This window comes from Lucilia cuprina, chromosome 4 (assembly GCF_022045245.1).
Source record: "Lucilia cuprina isolate Lc7/37 chromosome 4, ASM2204524v1, whole genome shotgun sequence".
Taxonomy (NCBI): domain Eukaryota; kingdom Metazoa; phylum Arthropoda; class Insecta; order Diptera; family Calliphoridae; genus Lucilia; species Lucilia cuprina.
In genome coordinates, this window is record NC_060952.1 from 33,399,122 (window position 1) to 33,419,486 (window position 20,365).

At 30.3% G+C, this 20,365-nt stretch overlaps 1 protein-coding gene across 1 annotated transcript; it reads left to right on the forward strand.

Moving 5' to 3' along the window:
* The first annotated feature begins 8,643 nt into the window (after nucleotides 1-8,643).
* LOC111687089 (histidine-rich protein PFHRP-II) lies at nucleotides 8,644-18,402 on the forward strand. The gene is made up of 2 exons (XM_023449503.2): nucleotides 8,644-8,926; nucleotides 16,144-18,402. The coding sequence occupies exons 1-2, from the start codon at nucleotides 8,915-8,917 to the stop codon at nucleotides 17,272-17,274; spliced, it is 1,143 nt and encodes a 380-aa protein (XP_023305271.1). The 5' UTR covers nucleotides 8,644-8,914; the 3' UTR covers nucleotides 17,275-18,402.
* The last annotated feature ends 1,963 nt before the right edge of the window (nucleotides 18,403-20,365 follow it).

Sequence of the window (20,365 nt, forward strand, 5' to 3'; positions counted from 1 at the left end):
TCTAGTTCAGTTCTAGTTCAGTTCTAGTTCAGTTGTAGTTCAGTTGTAGTTCAGTTCTAGTTCAGTTCTAGTTCAGTTCTAGTTCAGTTCTAGTTCAGTTCTAGTTCAATTCTAGTTCAGTTCTAGTTCTAGTTCAGTTCTAATTAGTTTTAATTCAGTTCTAGTTCAGTTCTAGTTTTTGAAGATTTTGTCATCACCACTGTACATTTCCATTTCCAAAGTATGTTATTAAACATACAATTATTATGGGATGTAAATTTTTGTATTTTCAAATTCAAGTTATTGCCAAGATAATTATTATTTAAATCTAAAATAATTTACATATTTATTCAACGCATTTTAATGTTTCTAAAATTTCTATGGAACAATACACAAGACCGTACATAAGGCCATGTTAATGAAAGTTTTATGACAATGGTTAATAACTATTAAATAATTTGTCATGACAGTCTAATTTGCATGAATTTAACACGGTTTTATAATTGACGGAGACTGTTACCACTATTAGATGTTTTACATGAAGTTTTTAATAAATAAAATATAAATATTAAATACGCAGAATAAAAAAAGTAATAAATATATTATAACTTTCCTAACATAACTACTGACGACGTTTTACAATTTAGATACATGCTGACATGTTGCACAATTGACATGAAATGTAATTGTAATCTGGAAATTATTTATATTGATTTCCTAGTACTTTATACTTTAATTGATGTTGAGGGTTTTAATTAGTTTTAACTAAAGCATAATTGAAACTGAAATAGGACTTTAATTGTTTATTAATATTAAATTCAAATTATTATATGTCTTAATTTTAATTAATCGAAACATGAGTCTAATTACAGACAAATGCCCGATCATTCTGCATTAAAATAAACCATTTCCCCAATTTAAAGATATTAAATAATACACTTTTAATATCATAATCTAAACCCAAAACAAAACTTTAATTGTTCATATTAATACGTACTATGTACATAGTACAATTTAATACCATTAGATTAAATGATAAATAAAATCAGAAATAATTGCAAAATTTGTGTAACTTAGTTATGCACCTTTTTCATTTGAAACCAAAAATTTCATACTAAATTTGCTCTAAACTCCAAAAAATAAAGGAGTCAAAACATTGAAAAAAACTCCACCCACCCACTTGCACAAGAATGTCGCTGTAACAGTGTCGGTTACGAAGTCTCCATAATTGAAAACATTGCCAAAGTAAGTAAACATTACTAAACAATGATAATGATTATAATAAAATGTATAAGATGGAAACTAAATATTTCGTAAAAAAATATAATGTATTTAAGAAAAAAGACACAAATAAAACTGCCCACAATTACTTAAGAAATAGTGGCACATATTAAAAGGAACACGACTAAAGTTTATTGCCCCAAACACAACACAGTGAGGAAAATAAATATACGGTTTCAAATAAATATAGGGTTTTATATAAATAAAACTAGCTGTAGGCTAAAACTGAACTAGAACTGAACTAGAAGTGAAATAGAAGTGAACTGGAAGTGAACTAGAACTGAACTAGAAGTCTAATTCACTGAAGTGAACTGAAAGCGAACTAGAAGTGAACTAGAAGTGAACTAAAACTGAACTAGAACTGAACTGAACTAGAACTGAACTAGAACTGAACTAGAACTAGAACTGAACTAGAACTGAACTAGAACTGAACTAGAACTGAACTAGAACTGAACTAGAACTGAACTAGAACTGAACTAGAACTGAACTAGAACTGAACTAGAACTGAACTAGAACTGAACTAGAACTGAACTAGAACTGAACTAGAACTGAACTATAACTGAACTAGAACTGAACAAGAACTGAACTAGAACTGAACTATAACTGAACTAGAACTGAACTAGAACTGAACTAGAACTGAACTAGAACTGAAATAAAACTGAACTAGAAATAAATTATTACTTTAATATCTATTATCCCTATATCTATAAACCAAAGTGAAGTTTTTAATAATAATTACTTTGGTGACATGAATGTATTGAACATTTTTGCATGACCGACTTTGCTGCTAGTGCTGTTCATAGAAAATTAAGTTGCTGATGTTAATACAAAGATATTTATATTTTTATTTTGAATGGACTATAATAAAACGTATGGTCGCATTTTCTAGCAAATCATAATTTCATTATTTTTCTTTTTTTTCTAAGTTTATGCTAAAAGTATCATTAGTGTTGTTATGACCAAATAATTGGACTTAAAAATATTTAAAGAAAATCGAAATATAAATATAAAAGAATTACAAATAAAAAAGTCATTGAATGAAAAAATTATTATAAATGACAAGAAAATGATCAAAAGATACTTGAACATACAAATAAATATATTTACTCTATTTTCTTAAAAGTGTGGCATGAACAAGCGAATAAAAAATCAAGGGGCACAAACAGCATAGAAGAAAAAAAACAATGTTGCGCTTGGGTTACTAGTTGCCTACAATAAATTAAAAAAAATACCAACGATACAGTTTTAAAGATTGAAAACCTCATAGCAAACGCCCAAAAAAAAAAAAATAACAACGATAGAAAAAACTACAACATGTTGCAATGCCACAACGAATGGCATGAAAACAGAATATGAGACAATAATTTAACTTAAATCCCAGGTAAAACCCGAAATCATAGGTAAAAATAAAAATGTTTTAAATAAAGTTAAATTTTTAAATAAATTAAAGAAAAAACAAGTATATTTAATAAATGATTTGCTATAAATAATTTGCAGACCAAAAACCAATATTAGATGGGAAGAGAAATACTAACAGAGACACACAGAAGTACTTATTAGATGGAGTAGAAGTACTAATTGAAAACTATTTAACTTTCAAAACAGAAATTCCATAAAAATAAAAATATATAAAAATAAAATTTGTAGTTCGACAGTAATGAAAGTAAGGTCATACAAATTGATTCATTTTATTTTATATTATTATTGTTGTTATTACTATTATTATGTATTTATTTAATTAGTTTTATTTTTGTTGCTGCTGTTTTTCTATGATTATTCATAAATAACACTTATTAATTAAATATACTATTAGCAAATTATTATTTTGTGCAACAAGTTGTGGTTATAGTTGAAAATTGTTTAACTTTTAGTAATTAGAACTATTTAACAAATATGACGTGATTATTATATTTGTGTGAACATTGTTATTATTTATATAGTTTTTATTGAATTAAAATGTTTAGAAAACTAAATTGAGTTGAGTTTAAAAATTTTTAAAAAAATTATCAAAATAGCTTTTTGAAGAACGAAAAGACCCCTTATTTAAGTTCTTACTTACTCCGGGCTCTATATGCTTTATTTCATGTTTCTAGATTTGATATTATAGAAAATTGAAAAAAGGATTTTTTTTAAGAACGAAAAAGTTTCGAAAATAACCGCTTTTGTAGGTTCTTACTGTCACCGGGTCCTAAGTGTCTAATTTCGTGTTTGAAGGTTAAATGTTAAAAAAAATCAGAAAAAAACTTTTAAGTAAGAAAAAGTACCAAAATGTCCCATTTTACAGGTTTTCACTTATTTCCGGGTTTATGTTTTGTTTTTATAAACAAACAAAGTACAATAATAAAACTGACCACTTCTAACTTCTTTTTTTGAGGACATATAAAAAAAATCAAAAAAGATGTCATTCCGTTTGTAACACATATATATATTCTTAGTCCTTATTAGATTCTAAAACGATCTAGCCATGTCCATCCGATAGAGTCCAAATGGAAGCAGCTGAAATTTTGCAACAAATACTTTTGATTGATGCAGTTTGTTTGGTATTGAAAATGGGCAATATCGGTCCAATATCTAGCCCCCATATAAGGCCCACTTCAGAAAATTTCTTTTATGCTCATATCTGGCTAAAAGAAGCATCTATAGAGGTGAAGTTCGGCACAAACATGTTTCATAGGAAACATATCTTTTAACATTTTATAAAGATTAGCCCATAATTGACCCTATCCCCCATATAAAGTCCGCTTCAGATAATAACTTTAAATCTTAAAACTGTCTGAAAGAAACATCTATAAAAATCCACAGGAATATAGGAAACTAAATATTTTGGTAAAATTTTATAAGGATCGGTCCATAATCTACCGTATATGAACGGTCCACTTCAGAAAAATACTTTAATGTGCAAATATACAGCAATAGCTTGAATAAAATACAATTTCCGGATAAGTTTTCGTTACTGCTTCTAGTTTTATAGGATTATGTTTGTAGGGACAGAATTGAGCTGATAATGCAAAAATTTTTTATATGTTAGAGGGGGCTCAGATACAAGTATCCGATGGACGAGGAGGATCCTAAGTTGTATCTGTTAAGATATCGGCAGGAAGGAGTGATAATTGATGTGTTGTTGAGGTGGTGTTGGTTGTTGGGTTGTAATACCTTAATCTTTAATATATACGCGATGTTTGAGTATGTTGGATTTTACTCCAAACATGTTCAACTTATCATAGTAGGTTCTTGTGGTCATTGAAATAAGTCTATTAATTGAATATAGAACTGTGTTTTTGAACCACTAATTTGTTCCCTAGGTGCTGTTTCCGTAACAACAGAAGTCATCTAGGTAGTGTGTTTGGGCGACCAGGAATACACTGGGGTGAGTTTTTAGAAGATGTGAATGTTTGTTGGGACATGATATTTCTCATAACATCAGTAGAGTGTTTTTAACTGATGATGTCGGGGTTAGATTGAGCTTGACTACTCATTCCCCAATGGGACTACTATGGCAAGAGTTTGGATAGCTCGCGTATCTTGTAGCCACTGAAATAAGTAATTAAACATAAATACGCCAAGGGAATGGGGCAGATTTGTCATAAGTAAAATAATATAAAAAATTATATAAATAAAAACATGTTTTGGTGTTTTATACTTTAATTTATCACACAAAGTACAATAAACAAGATATTTATTGTTTATTTCACTTAACTTACCCAAAAACGTTAAAAGAAATAATTACTGTTTTTTTATTTTAACTAAATTTTGTTCTGCATCACAAGCATTACATATATTTGGCGTATGTGTCCCAGGGGCAGTTCTGGGGATTAGTTAAATTTTTTTCGGGCTTCCAAGTATGTTATCAAAAAAAGAAAATGGTCTTACGGTTCACTATTATAAATAACCAGTATATATTTTCTATCACAAAAACAAAAAAAGGTTGGCACAAAAAATACACACAGTGAAATATTTTTACAGCCCTTTGAAAAACAAAAAATCATGCCTGCCTTCCATCATATGTAAAGATAATTTTTCAAACTTTTAGGGATGATAGATAATCGATAAACGAAAACAAATTTTGATAAAAATCGGTTACTCGGTTTTCAAGTTGTTCGCAATAACAGATGTGCCCCTGTGGCGAATGATCTTCCTTCTTTCATATCATATGTAAAGTTAATTTTTCAAACTTTTAGGGATGATAGATAACCGATAAACGAAAACAAAATTTGATAATTTGATAAAATTGATTACTCACATTCACAGATGTGCCCCTGTGGCGAATGATCCTCCTTCTATCATATCTATATACCACAAAGGATCTGAAAATTATATTGATAAAAAGTACAAACGAAGTGATAAACTTATGAACATATGTACAATTTCGTGTCAAGAGTTCCAACTCAAAAGAATCGATTTGGATGAAATTTGCACTAAGGTTTTTAATATAGAGGAGGTAAAAGTTGGGCATTTAGGTCCTACAGGGTATTTTTAAATAAATGTAACTTGTCTCCTCTTGGTCCTGGAAAATTTTTCCAGAGGACTTTAGATTGCTATTTCTTCAATGTTTATAATATTTTTTTAATTTTTGTTTTACGTTGGATCATCTGACACGAAAACAAGTAACAAACTTTATCGAAATCAACATTTTCATTTGCATTAATGAATTACAAACTTATTTATGGACAATTTCGTGTTAAGTGACCCAACTCAAAAAAATAGATTTTGGGTAAAAATTTTCACTTTGAATATAGGTCAAGAACTGCAGGATTTAGAGGCGGTTAAAGTTGGTAATTTTGGCTATACAGTGTTTTTTTCCAAATGAGTGTAACTTTTCTCCTCTTGGTCCTGGCAAAAAAATTCCAGATTCCAGATTTAGATTGCTATTTCTTCAATGTTTCCAATATTTTTTATATTTTTTTATCTTGACACGAAAACAAATTAATATTTTATTGTTTTTTATAAAAAAAAAACATAAGACTTAATTAACGAACTTTATCAAAATCAACATTTTCATTTATACTTATATTTTTGCAATCATTAATATTATTATAAACAAATTAATATTTTATTTTTTTAAAAACGCAAATAAATTCTTGAAAAAAAAACAAAAGACTTAGGCAGCGAACTTTATCAAAATTGAAAACATTTCCAGCAGTTCGACGGGACAGTCTGACTACCCAGGTGACCAATCAATTTAACATAGGCTTGTCCTACGAGGAAGTCAATCGTCACTCTACACCCTACAAAGAGAGACTGTCGAGAGTTTTTTTAACGTGAGCACCTGCCGTGTCGGCCTTATCTCACGGTGGTCTTTTTCAACCACAGGGTAGACTTGAGAGCGGTCTACCATCGCCCCTTTGTCTTCAATGAAGACTCAGGTGGCAATTTTTGCACATTGGCTATGACCGGTACCATGCGCAAGTACTTTGCTGGTGTACTCGAGCTATCTAATCTCTTGCCAAAGTAGTCACGTTGTAAGACAACCACACTACTATGGCTCTGTTGATTCGGCAACAGCACCTAGAGACGTAACCGGTGGACCGAAGCACGATCCATCAATAAGCCGTAGACATCGTTCTTACTCACAGTGACAAGCTGTGGTAAGTCTGATATGAACAGAGTATACTCTGAACACATCTGGACAAGGAAGGAAAATTAATTGGTATCACTTGTATATGATACCTTTCATCCAGTCAAAGAGAGAGTCAAAAGACGGTATAAAAAGTCAAAGGATGGATAATCCAAATGGGTTATTGAAAGTCAATCACATTACTAGCTATTTAACAGGCGCTACTTTTCTAGGACACGAACGTGTTCATGGATAGTAACTAGTACTTTTATTCTTGATCAATGGCCCAAAACATGAGAATTGGAGCCAACAGGTGGTAAGATATTAATGGAAATAAAGGTTAAAAATTTCAAGTGTCTACTCTCTAGAATGCTATGGGACATCATTCGATTGACCCGAAAGATATAAATTTGAGTCAACCAGATGGTGGAGAAAGTAATAATCATTTCTTTAAAAGATGGGTAAAATAACTACTTTCGGAAGTACAAAAGAAAAACAAATTTTAAGAGAATAATCTCTAGGTTACTTGAGGACAATAAAGAGACGACTGTCTCCTTTCCCGCTTAAAAAAGAGGAAACTAAAGTGACGGCTGTATTCATTCTCGATTACAAAGGTTACATTCGAATGACCCAAAACATACGAATTACAATCATGTAGGTGATTAACTATTAGAGGAAATTACTGTCTTTATACCCTACACCACATAGGGGGGAGGGTAATATGCGTTTGTGCTGATGTTTGTAACACCCAAAAATATTGGTTCTAAACCCATCTTAAAGTATACCAATCGTCTCAGAATCACTTTCTGAGTCGATTTAGTCGACAATGTCCGACTATACATTCATACTTGTTTTCGTATGCACTGACACTTTGTAGAACTGCTGGGTTTCCATTTACAGTCATATTTTTTCTGTTCAACAATCTTAACATCAAAATCATGAAATGAAATATTTTATTAAGATTTTTAACTTTCAGCTTAAGAATTTACATCCTGGTACTTTTAAGATGAAATATCATAATTAAATTTGTTACTTAAGCTTAATTATTCAAGTGTTATTTCTTACACTTCCTACATTTTTGTGTTGAACACAAATATGAATATTTGTGTATGTGTGTGTGTTATTTAATTTAAATTTATTTGTGCATACGAATTATATGCAATCAATTAAATTCTATAACTTTTTTCTTATTAAACATAAAGCACACTTCTGCATTTTTGCATTTTTTTTTTTTTTTGATATGAAGTGTGTGCATGTGTGTAGTTTTTTTTTGCATTTGCAAAATCTATTTGTTTTGCAAATCTATTCGGATGAAATAGGAAAAACAATGTAGAAGAATTAGCAAAAAATAAACACACAAATTCCGATTTGGTTTTGTATAGACTTCTTGGGTGTATACTTTTCATATGGTTGGTAGATTGTCTTGCTCTACTTTAACTGTTATAATATCTTAGCCTGTAAATGAATTTGTTTAGTTGTATAGGTGATTGTTTGTTGTTAATCTATCTAGATATATGAATACGCTGCTTATGTTATTGTTGTTGGATTTATTGTTAAAATTAAAGAAAAGACAAGAAAAGCAAAAAAAAAAAAAAAAAAAAACAAAACTACACTAAACTGCACTACATACGAATGATTTGTTTTGTAGTATTTGTTGTTGTTGATATTATTACTTTTTCGGTTTACTCTAGTTGTTGTACTGACTGGATCTGTTTGTGTCAGTCAGTTCAGTTCAGTTGAATTTGATTTCATTTCATTTCGTTTTTTTTCTTTTGTATTTTTGATTTTGTTTGTTTTGGGGGTATATATTGGTGTACTTTACCACTTGTCAGCACAGTTCGTTAACAGTCCTAGTCGCGATTCTAGGAGGTTAAACCCACTGAGCGTGTGTCTAGTTTCAAAACAAATATAATAACATTTAATTACCCTTTTTATTCTTTAATATTTGTTTATTTTGTCGTTGTCTGCAATATTGTATCAAAAAAAGGATATTGTGTGTACCGTATTATTAACAACAACAGCAATAATTGTGATCGTTTAAGAACTAAAGTGTGATTTTATTTTTTTTTTCAACAAATAATTTTTTAAAACTTAAACAAAATGAAACCATTTGTAAGTAATGAAAAAGGATTAAATAAAAATAAATATTTTTAAATAAAAATAAGTGTTCAAAATGCTACAATACTATTAAAAGTGTTATAAACTGTTATAAAAAGATATTCTATTAATTGTTAATTGTTTTAAGAACAAAATAGTTTATTTTTGAATAGAATCATTTAAAGAATTTCTTATGTTAAAAAAAGAAATTCTAAGGACTTACTTTTTAGAAGTTTATATGATTTAAGAGAGTTCTTTGAGAAAACATTTATCATGTGTTTTGTTATTGTAATATAAATATCTTAAATTTCAAGGCATCAAGAAAAAGTTGAAAAGAAGAAAGCTTTAGAATCTTTTATTCAAATAAAATTATAAACTTTACCCCTGCTGGTTCAGCTGTTGATCTTATAGTGTTTTAGTTCTAAAATTGTGGGTACGAATCCCACTAGATCCTTTAGTAAAGGAGAGAACAATAGATTCAATAGTAGCCTAAGTCTATTGCCTTGATGTAATATACACTCATCCTGTTGTGCGCTCCTTAATCAGTACCTTATGTGGGAATCGAACCTTTGGTCTAACAGACCACAGCAAACTCGTCCGAGACAACCTTTATAAATTTCGTCAACAATTTAGTATTTATAGCCTATACCACTTTAGTGGGGAGGGTATATTGGGTTTGTGCTGATGTTTGTAACGAATAATAATATTGGTCCTATTCCCAACTTAAAGTATACAAATCGGCTTAGATTCTTCTTTTGAATCGATTTAGATATGTCCGTCCGTCTTTCCGTCTGTCCATGTAAACTTTGTAATCTAATTACAGGTCACAATTTTGAAGATATTTTAATGAAATTTGGTACCCTATCTTCTATTGTCTTAGGGACGAAGCCTATTGAAAGTGGTTAAGATCCTTTCATTATTTCACCTAGTCTCCATATAACTAACAAATAAGACTTGTTACAAGGTTTTAAACTATTGGTCACAATTTTGTAGATAATTCAATGAAATTTGGCACATGATCTTATAGTACCGGAGACGAAGCCTATTAAAAATGGTTAACATTAGTCCATTATTTCACATAGCTCCCATACAACTGCAAACACGTTTAGTGTGTGTGTTGTTTTAAATTTCATGAAAAAAATCCATTTTTTTTTAATTATTGAAAAATTTTGAAAATGTTAAATTTAATACTACGATGAAGGATACAAAAGAATGTGTAACTTTACGTTATTTTATGTAAATCTTCTCAAGTGTTTTAAATCAAAAATTCTTATTAAAATACATTCGAATTTGGGCTTTTGATAAATTTCTTTGTAATCAAAAACAAAAGACTTAAGACACGAACTCGAATGTTAAATTTCTGCTGATTTCTTTTTTATATAAAATAAAAAATTTTATAAATTTGCCTTTAATTGTCATTTATTATAAAGTAGTCAAATAAATTTATAAACTTATTAGGTAATCGCTTTTTCAGCACTTCATTGGCAAAAGTAAATGAAACATATTTTGTTAATTAAAAGCAGCTAAAAAGGCAATATATTCCAATAGATAAAGTTTATGTGTTTTGTAAAGTAATTCATTCAGTTGCAATGGGCAAATTTTTAGTTAAATTCAAAATAAAAACCTTTAAGAAAATCTTATTAGTTTTACAAGATAGAAAGCACAAATTGAATGTTATTCTAGCAAAACTCTAATAACCACTTGTACTTACTAAACTACATATTATTCAATGACAACTACTTATCGTCTGCATTACTTAGAAGTACTCTAGTAATGACCAAAATCCCTATGTTCATATTCACGCTCATAATTAAAAAAAAAACAAAACAACTTACTCAACAACTTCTTTATAAGCAAAGTGTTAGAATTAGGCGCTAAAATCTTAATGAAGAAGAGAAGGAAAGAGGTTTTCTAAGCTTTTCAACTTATTACCTTTCAATGTAAGCTTCCAGCCAAAAATAGGTAATAACATTCAATTTTAATTACTTACTTAACAACATACTTTTCAATGACTACTACATAAGTTTTGGGTTACAAATAAGTAGTCTGATAAAGTCTTGCTAACAATCTAAGACCTTATTGAATTGTATGAAAGTTTTAATTGAATACTCTTCCAGAGGTAAGGTTTACATCTTATAGGTTCCAGGCTACTCGGGAGTAGTCGACAAGGGAAGGAAGATCGAGGCAGTTAACCTTACAAACTCAAAAATATTTGACGCAACATAAGCTAAAATAAAAATATAATTGAATGAATCCCATATGGCCTTTTGGAATAATGAAACGGTGGGTAGAACCACAAAGATCCTATGATATGACCCTGATGAGAAATGTCCTCAAAATGAGCAATCCTTAAGTTAGTATGATGGTACGTATTCTGTGTGTCCAGGATTACGAGCATATATATGCAAAAATTGTCGTGCTGATTCAGACGAATGAAGAGCATGTGGAGAGGACAGTGTAACACTAGAACACTTTCTTTGCACTATCAGTATCTTGAAAGTGATGTTATTTCGAAAATAACATTCCTGACTAACTGAATATAACATTCCTGAATTACGTCCAGGAAACAAAGTTTCTAAACATTGTTAAACATTGTTAATCGATTCAGGCCGAATAGTGGCCTTAGTTTTTTTTGGATTTAATCCTCTATCAACCTAACCTAATAATGTGTTATATAAATAACACTTTCTAATTCATTAGTCTTCTTTCTTGCCATCAATGTTACCATGTTATATGTTACCGTGTTAAATGAAAGTTTTTACTGTTTTTTTTTTTCTGGGACACTTTGAAAGTTGCATTTGTATTCCAGAGGCATAAATCAATAGAAAACATTTGTACATTTGTAATTTTGTTGTATCTCCTGTGAGTAAGAAGTTATTGTTCTAGTTTGTCAGAGGTCGCATGTTTGCTCACCCTTAGGTGGTCACAACGGGCCCTCTGTATAACATTAATATTCTTTTTATGGAAGTTATAAAACAGAAAATAAATATAAGTTCCAAATTGTACTAAATAGTTTTGCAGTTGTTAACAACAATTCTAATTTGTCCCTCAAAATTTATATGAGCAAAAATGTTCCACAACAACAACGACAACCAAAGAATGGCCTTGTTATTCACACCCTAAAAAGAAACATATAAAAATTTGTTCTCAAATATCTTTTAAACATAAAAATGACAAAATAAAGTTTTTTTTTTTTTTAACAAATGCCCTTGTACTAAAGTTTCAATTGCCCACCATAAAAAGAAAAACAAAAGATTTAAGAAACAAACTTGCAAAGAAACACACATTTTCACAAACAAACTTATTTGGAACTAAAGAAACCTTAGTAAACATATAAAATAATAAAAACCAAAATTTTTAAGTTTAAAGTCTTAAAATTTAATGTCAGACCACAACAAAAAATTTAGCTTTAATAACAACATTAACCTACACATATGAATGTATAATAAAAGCAACAACTCATAAGCCGCTAAATACTTGAAACTTGCAACATAATATGGCTTAAAGAGCTATTGCAAATAAAATTTAAATAATTCCATAAATATGCAAAAAAAAACAAGACAAAAAAGAAAATCGAAAACAGAAAAATAACCATAATCATTCATTGAAAATTGCAAAAACAAAAAATGTTTCTTCTAAGTTTTTCTTCGATTTGTCTATGTATCAATTACTGGCAGTTAAGCTTCAATGAATATTATAAAACTAAAGAATTAAGACAGAAGAAAAAAAAATAAAACTAAATAAAAATTGTAACGTAATATGAACTAATAAAACAAATTGCATATTTGCTAAAAGAAGATTGAAATAAAACAAAAAAAAATATATATTTTTTTTTCAAAATCGTAATCAATAGATATTATGTGCATGTTGTACAACTAAACATTAAACTAAATAATAGAAATGTATATAATACAACAAAAAACAACAAGAAATTTACAGAAAATGAAAAGAAATATTTAGCAAATAATGTTTTATTTACATCAAGCAAGTGGCAATTTGTTATGCTGATGGCTAAAGAGTGGGTTGGTTTTTGGGGCAAGTTGTATACATACAACAGACGTTGTATTCATATGTACATTTAAAGCTGTTGAAAATATTATTGCTACAAAAAACTAAATCTCTGGGTTATTGGGTTATAAATTAAATACTTACATACATACTATGAAAAGAAATAATAGAAGAAAAAACAAAAACAGCAAGAGATTTACAAACTGAAATTTTAAATTATAGATTTTATGCTTATTTTGCCTTTTCCTTTAAAAATTTTGAAAATAATTGCTAAAAGTTGTAAGAAGGAAAAAAACTGGGTGTGGCAAATTAGTGTTAAAATGTTGATTAATGAAAATAATAAAGACTTTCTAAAATATCCACTTGGACATTATTTTGAAATAACTTGTTATGAAAAAGAACTTCCAAGGAAGTTGAAAAATCTTATGGGATTTGTGACAATACAAGGATAACACTTGCTCTTTGTTTAAATAGAAAATATTATTGTTTCAATTAAAACTTCATTGTATAACAGAAATACAAACTGTTATAAACCTGATATTGTACAGAAGAAAAAAACAATAACACTTATATAGAACAAATTTTTCTAAAATTTCTTTTAGAAACAAATTTTATCAACAAAATTTTTCATAGAAAAAAATTTGTATACACAATATTTGAAAAAAATACAGTTTAACAAAATATTTTTATAGAAAAACTGTTATACAAAATATTTTCTATTAAAAAAATTGTTAGATATAATTTTTTTCAATAGAAAAAACTTTTATATACAACATTTTATACAGAAAAATAGATTTACAAAATATTTTCTATAGAAAAAAACTTTTATACACATATTTTTTATACAACTGTTATACAAAATTTTTCCTATAGAGAAAAAAACAGTTATACACAACTTTTTCTATGAAAAGAAATTGTTGTAAGCAATATTTTTGGAGCAAAAACCGTTACGTACAATTCTTTCAATAGAAACAAAATATTTCATACAGAAAAATAGTTTTAGAAAATATTTTCTGTAGAAAAAAATGTTATACACTGATACAACTTTTTCTAAAGAGAAATATTTATTTAAAGTTTTTTTGTTGGAAAAACTGTTCATAACTGTTATACTCAACTTTTTTTTAGTACAAAAAAACTGTTATACAACAACTGATATACTGTTATACAAACTGTTATACAATCTTTTTCTATAAAAAACTGTTATACACAAAATTTTTATAGAAAAAACTTTTGTACATAGTAGATAAAACTGTTATACACACAACTTTTCACATTAAATCAGTTGCAGGCAACTGTTATATACAAAACTTTCCACATTAAAACAGTTATATGCAACGTTTTCTATAAAAAAATTATTCTACACTTTATTTTTTATAGTATGAACACAACTTTGTACATTAAAACAGTGAACGTTTTCTATAGAAAAAACTGTCCTACAACTTGTGGCACAGAAAGAAACTGTTATAAAACTTTTTTCTAGAATGTTTATTATAGCTAAAAACGTTATGGATAAACTGTTCTATACATTATTTTCTATAGTAAAAACAACATTTTTTGCAGAAAAGCTTTTATAAAGAACATTTCCTATAGGAAACAAATTTCTTTAAAAATTGGTTATAAACTAAACATTTTACTCTAAAACAGTAAACATTTTTTACGGAACTGTTCTACACATTATTTACTATAGTAAGATCCACTTGTGTCACAGAAAGGAACTGTTATATAACTTTTTCCTAGAATTTTTGTTATAAAAAAAAACTTCTATACTAAGCTATACACAACTTTTTTAAAGAAAGAAATATCTTTCTGTTATACAACATGTTATACCCAACATTTTTATGGAATAAAGAAATAACTGTTATACACAACACTTTTTATAAAAAAACACAAATTTTTTTTACAGAAAAAACTGTTATACATAATATGCTTTAAACCAATTACTATGTAGAAAAAAATTATTATACAACACTTCTTCAAGAGAACATTTTCTAAAGAAAAAAAAAAGCATTTCTTTATTTAGAACATTTTCTAAAAGAATATTTCACACACATAAAACTGATATATAACATATTGTAAGAAATATGTAATATTATACAAAACTTTTCTAAACAAAGAATTATGCAAGATTTTTGAATAGAAAAATTGTTAAACAAAATATTTGAAGATCAGAAAAGATTTCATATTTTAAGAAGGAGTCAAAATTTCTCCTTTTTTAATATTATTTGAGTCATATTAGTTGTATTCTATAATACTTCAATTTCACTTCCTAACAAATTCCGAAAAAGAACATAAAAATTACTTCCAGAGAATGACTTCAGATGTAGTGAATTTGGAATCAAATTAAAAGTTAAACCCTCATATGACAAGAGTTAAAATCAACATCTTCTAGATCTTTTTCAGTACTTCAGTGGAGTAAATTCTACTTTTTTTTGCTTCTTTGGAAGTTCTTCTTTATCTATGAATATGAATATTTTTTCTTAAATAAAAACTCTAGCTGTTGCTGAACCCTGTACTCCAGCTAAACATAATCATACATGTCTATTTGCATCAACTTATAAGAGATTACAAAACTTCATTTATTACATACAGATGTAAGTGTGTGTGTGTGTGTTTATATGTTTGTAACATTTCATGCAACACACATAAATGTGGATAGTATGTATATGTGTATGTGTCCATGTATTCGAGTACAAAGCATATTACAATTATAAATGACTATAGTAAAGATTGGCATTGCATGCTGTGGCATGCAGGAGGAAAATGTTTTAAATAAATATTATGCAAAATAACAGGAAAATAGCGGTTAAAATGAGGTTTTGGGTGATGTTAGTAGTAGCTTGTGGCACACGTTTTACAGTGGCATGAAATTGTATAAGCTGATAATTAAAATGTTTATTTTTCTTTTAAACATTGACATTCGCCTTGGGTCCCAAATCATTTAAATTTTCTACCAAACGTTCTAAACTTTTGGATTTTATAGAACAATTAAGTAAAAGATCAAATTGATCTTAAAGTTTTTTTTAATCAGCTATTATTTTATGCACATTTTTCATAACTCTTACCCACTGTCTATGGCTTAAGTGTAAAGGCGTTTTATTAAGTGACACTTTAAACATTTTTATCTAACTTTTTAACAATTTCCCATTTAGTTGAAAAAAAAAATAAAGTTAATCGTATTTAGTTTTAATAGCCAACTAACTTTTAACAATTATTTATCATTTCAGTTAATTGTGTGTGCCTTGTTGGTTGCAACATGTTCGGCTTCATATCATGGCGCCGTCTCGACACAATATGCCCATTTAGATCCTCATAGCCACAGCTATTCGTATGGTTATGCAGATCCCAATTCACAGAAACATGAAACTCGTTCGCATGATGGTGTCACGCATGGTAGTTATTCGTACATTGATGGTTATGGCCATAAACAAACTGTTTCATATACCGCCGATCCTCATCATGGTTTCCATGCTGTTGGTACCAATCTGCCCAAGGGACCCGCTCCTGCTCTAGGTCATGCTGTTGCTGCTTATGATGGTGGTCATGGTTATGCTTCGGGTCATGCTTATCATGGTCCTCAAGCCCATATTACTTTGACCCATGAAGGTGTGCCTCATGATACACCCGAAGTAGCTCATGCCAAGGCTGCACATGCTGCTGCTCATGCTGCCGCTGCTGCTGCTGCCTACGATCATGGCGGCCATGGTGGTCATCATTTGTATAAACGTTCCTTGTGGGGTCATGGTGCCTATGCCCATCAAGCTGTTGCTCCTATTGTCTTGACTCATGGTGGTGTGCCAGTCGATACTCCCGAAGTACAACACGCCAAAGCTGCCCATTATGCTGCCCATGCTAAGGCCTTAGGTGCTGCTGGTCATGGCCATGGTGCCCCCTTGGATACACCCGAAGTTGCTCATGCTAAAGCTGCCCACTTTGCCGCTCATGCTGCTGCCAGTCATGGCGGTCCTTCTCATGCTATTGCTGCTCATGGCTATCATGTACCTGTCATCCACAATGGTGTTCCCGTAGATACTCCCGAAGTACAACATGCTAAAGCTGCCCACTTTGCTGCTCTTGCCAAGGCCTCCGCATCTGCTGTTCATTCGGGTGGTGATGATGGTAGCTGGGATGGTGGTCACCTTGGTGGTGGACATGGTGGTCCTCCCACCCACTATGCCACTTCTGCCCATCATGTCCATGGTGGTCCCTATCACGGACCCCTTCACATTCCAGTCATTCACAATGGTGTGCCAGTAGAACCTGCCGAGGTACAACATGCCCGTGCTGCTCATTTATCTGCCTTGGCCGCTGAAAGCCATAAATCTGCTGGTGGTTACTACGGTGGTGGTAAATGGTAAATTCGAAAAAAAATCTTAAAAATAAATTTTCTATACTTTTCGGAAGAGGTGATAAACAAAACGGAACTGATTTAACAACATGAAGTTGAAATGAAAATGGATATTGTTAATATTTTATACAAGAAAAAAATAATTTTTTTAGATGTTTAAGTTGAAAAACTTTGAAGAGTAACTTTCTATAACTTTCTATTTCTAAACTCAATGTAGAATTCTCTTTTCTTTCTAATTTTCTCCAACTATCCCATTTCTTATGATTTCCTAGAAACTTTACACGCGCTCTTTTAACTTTTCAAAGATTACTGGAGATGATCCGAAAAGATTTTGCCGGTAATACTTAACTATTCTCCTTAACTTTACTCTATAATCTTTCAAAGAAACTCAATAGTCTCCATAAACTTACTTAAACTGTTGTAAAACTCAACACTGCCCTTAGACTTTAACCACCTTTAACTAGTGTATCTTTATCTCTCTAAGTTTAACTTTACTCTTTCCTTATCTCTCTATTTTACTCTTTTCAAATGAGTTTCTTTATTTAAGTTATTTGTATCTCTTTAACTTTCTTAAATATCTTTCCCACAATACTTATCTTTTTCGATCTTTTTAGATCCTTTGTTTTTTACTCTCTCTCTAAGTCTTTTAACTTTACTCTTTGACCATCTAAGGACCCCCCTCCTTTACACATACACACTTAATCTCACTCACTCTTATTCTAATACTAATTAACTTGATTTATGTAGCCAACGATTTTGCCAATGCCCTGAATTTGATTTAAACTCTCTTTTTTATATTATAACTCATTTATTACTATTACCCTAAATGTTATTTAAAGTCTTAGAGAGAAAAGGGAGCTAATTTCCTTTTTCCCACACAAGACAACAATTGTTTAAGCTAAATAATGAATTTATTTCTTTTTTACAATTTTTTTTATCTCTCTGTGAATAATTTTAAAGCATATTAATTATTTAAAAATAGATGTTGTAAATACTATTGTAAAATATATAAAAAAACAAAAAAAAAAAAAACAAACGAATTATAATTATAAATATTGTTATCGTAATTGAAACATATTGAAAAACTGCATGCAAAGACAAATAAACTGATACAAAAAGTATTTAAAAAAATATAAAATGTTATGTTTGGGTTTTTATTGTTCGTTTTTAAAGCGATTTAAAAGGAATATCAGCACAAACAAATTTTTTTTCAGAATTTGATTAAACAAGTAAGAAATTATAGTCAGACGAGGCCGACCATATAAAACCCTACTCATATTACAGCACTTACATGTGATTTAGTTGTCACAATAAAGCATTTAAATTAAATTGTACCTTGCCTCAGATATACATACTTAAGCCGTTTATTGTTGAATAAAATTGTGGACATTTACGTAAAGTTTTGTTGGGGGGTTTTTCATAGGGGCTAGGGTCATATGAAGACGTATTATAATAGCATTCCTAAGGGTCATCAAATCTAGTATAGAACTTGGTTTTGCAGCTTTTTGTCTAGATATGAGTACATTAAACATAATTATGAAATTAAAAGCACCATTCGGGGATTCAGTTGTATGGGAGCTAGGAGATATAATAGACCGATCTTAACCATTTTCAATAGGCTTCGTCCCTTGAATAATAGAAGATCATGTACCAAATTTCATTAAATTATCTTTAAAGTTGTGATCTGTAGTTTGACTACAATGTTTACATGGATGGACGGACAGGCGGACGGACATAGCTAAATCGACTAAGAAAATGATTCTGAGCCGATAGGTATACTTAAAGGTGGGTATAGGACATCAGCACAAACCCAATATACTCGGCCCACTTAAGTGATGTAGTGTATAAAAATATATTGAAATTAATATAGACATCCGAGAGATTTACGAAATAGGGTCTTCAGGGAGATCTTTGTTGTTATAATACTTGTTTACGATAAATTTCACCACTACACTACTATTATTAAGCCAGTTGTGAGCGTTAAAAATTTCTTAAATACACGGATTTTATATAAAATTTAACAATGAGACTTAGGCTGACAAGACCCGTGTACCCTACATCCATTCTGTATCATAGATTTTCTGGTACTACAGGTGGAATTAACTTAGAATGTCAAATCATTTGGAGGAGGAGGATGAATATCGCAGTACTTTACGTGAGTATCTGGCATGATGCCCTACCCCACGGTGGTCTTTATCATCCACTGGGTAGACTTGAACAACGGTCTACCTTCGCCCTTGAATTCTTCAATGAAGAACTCTGGTGGCAATTTTTGTACATGGTTTGGGTCGGTTCATGTATAAGCACTTTGCTGAAGTTCTTGAGCTATCTAATCTCTGACCATTGCTGCTCAGTTGCTTAACTTCCGAGATGTAAAACATCACTTCCGATTACAACCACGCAGATGGGAGAGCTTCTGTTGATTCGGCAACAGCACCTAGAGACGTAACCGGTGGCCCGAAGTACGAATCCATCAAATAAGCCGAGGACTTACGCATAGGGACACACTGTGGTTATTCTGATATGAATAGAGTATACTCTGAACATATCTGGACAAGAAAGGAAAATTCAATGGTATCATTTGTATCATCTATTCATCTATCAACATACAATCCAGTACAGATCTCATTTATACGATACATTCATAAGAGAAAAAAATACGACACATTTATTATAGGTGTGAGGTCCGCCATACCGCACATTCATCCCGTACAATATACAATTAATAACAACTCATTTCTAACGCTTAGTCCCGCATTCACTCCTCTGTGGGGCATCTGTTGTTTCGGCAACAGCACCGAACTTATCCAGAAATATTGACTTTACCTTATATCAGTCAATTAAACGCCACTTACTCTTTCCGCGAATTTAGGTTTAAACTACAGCCACTACGTGGATCCCGAAGGAACCTAAACCAACTAACCAACCAGGACATAGTCCTGCGGGCAACTGGCCACCCGTAGTACCAGACTATGCGGTGCTCTGGTTGACTTCTTTTCAATATATGCAAGGACTAAGCCAGGCAGTAGACTGTAGCCAATTTTTTAGTTCCGGCCAGAGTGAGATATTGGAAAACACTTCTACCACGAAAATTAACCGCG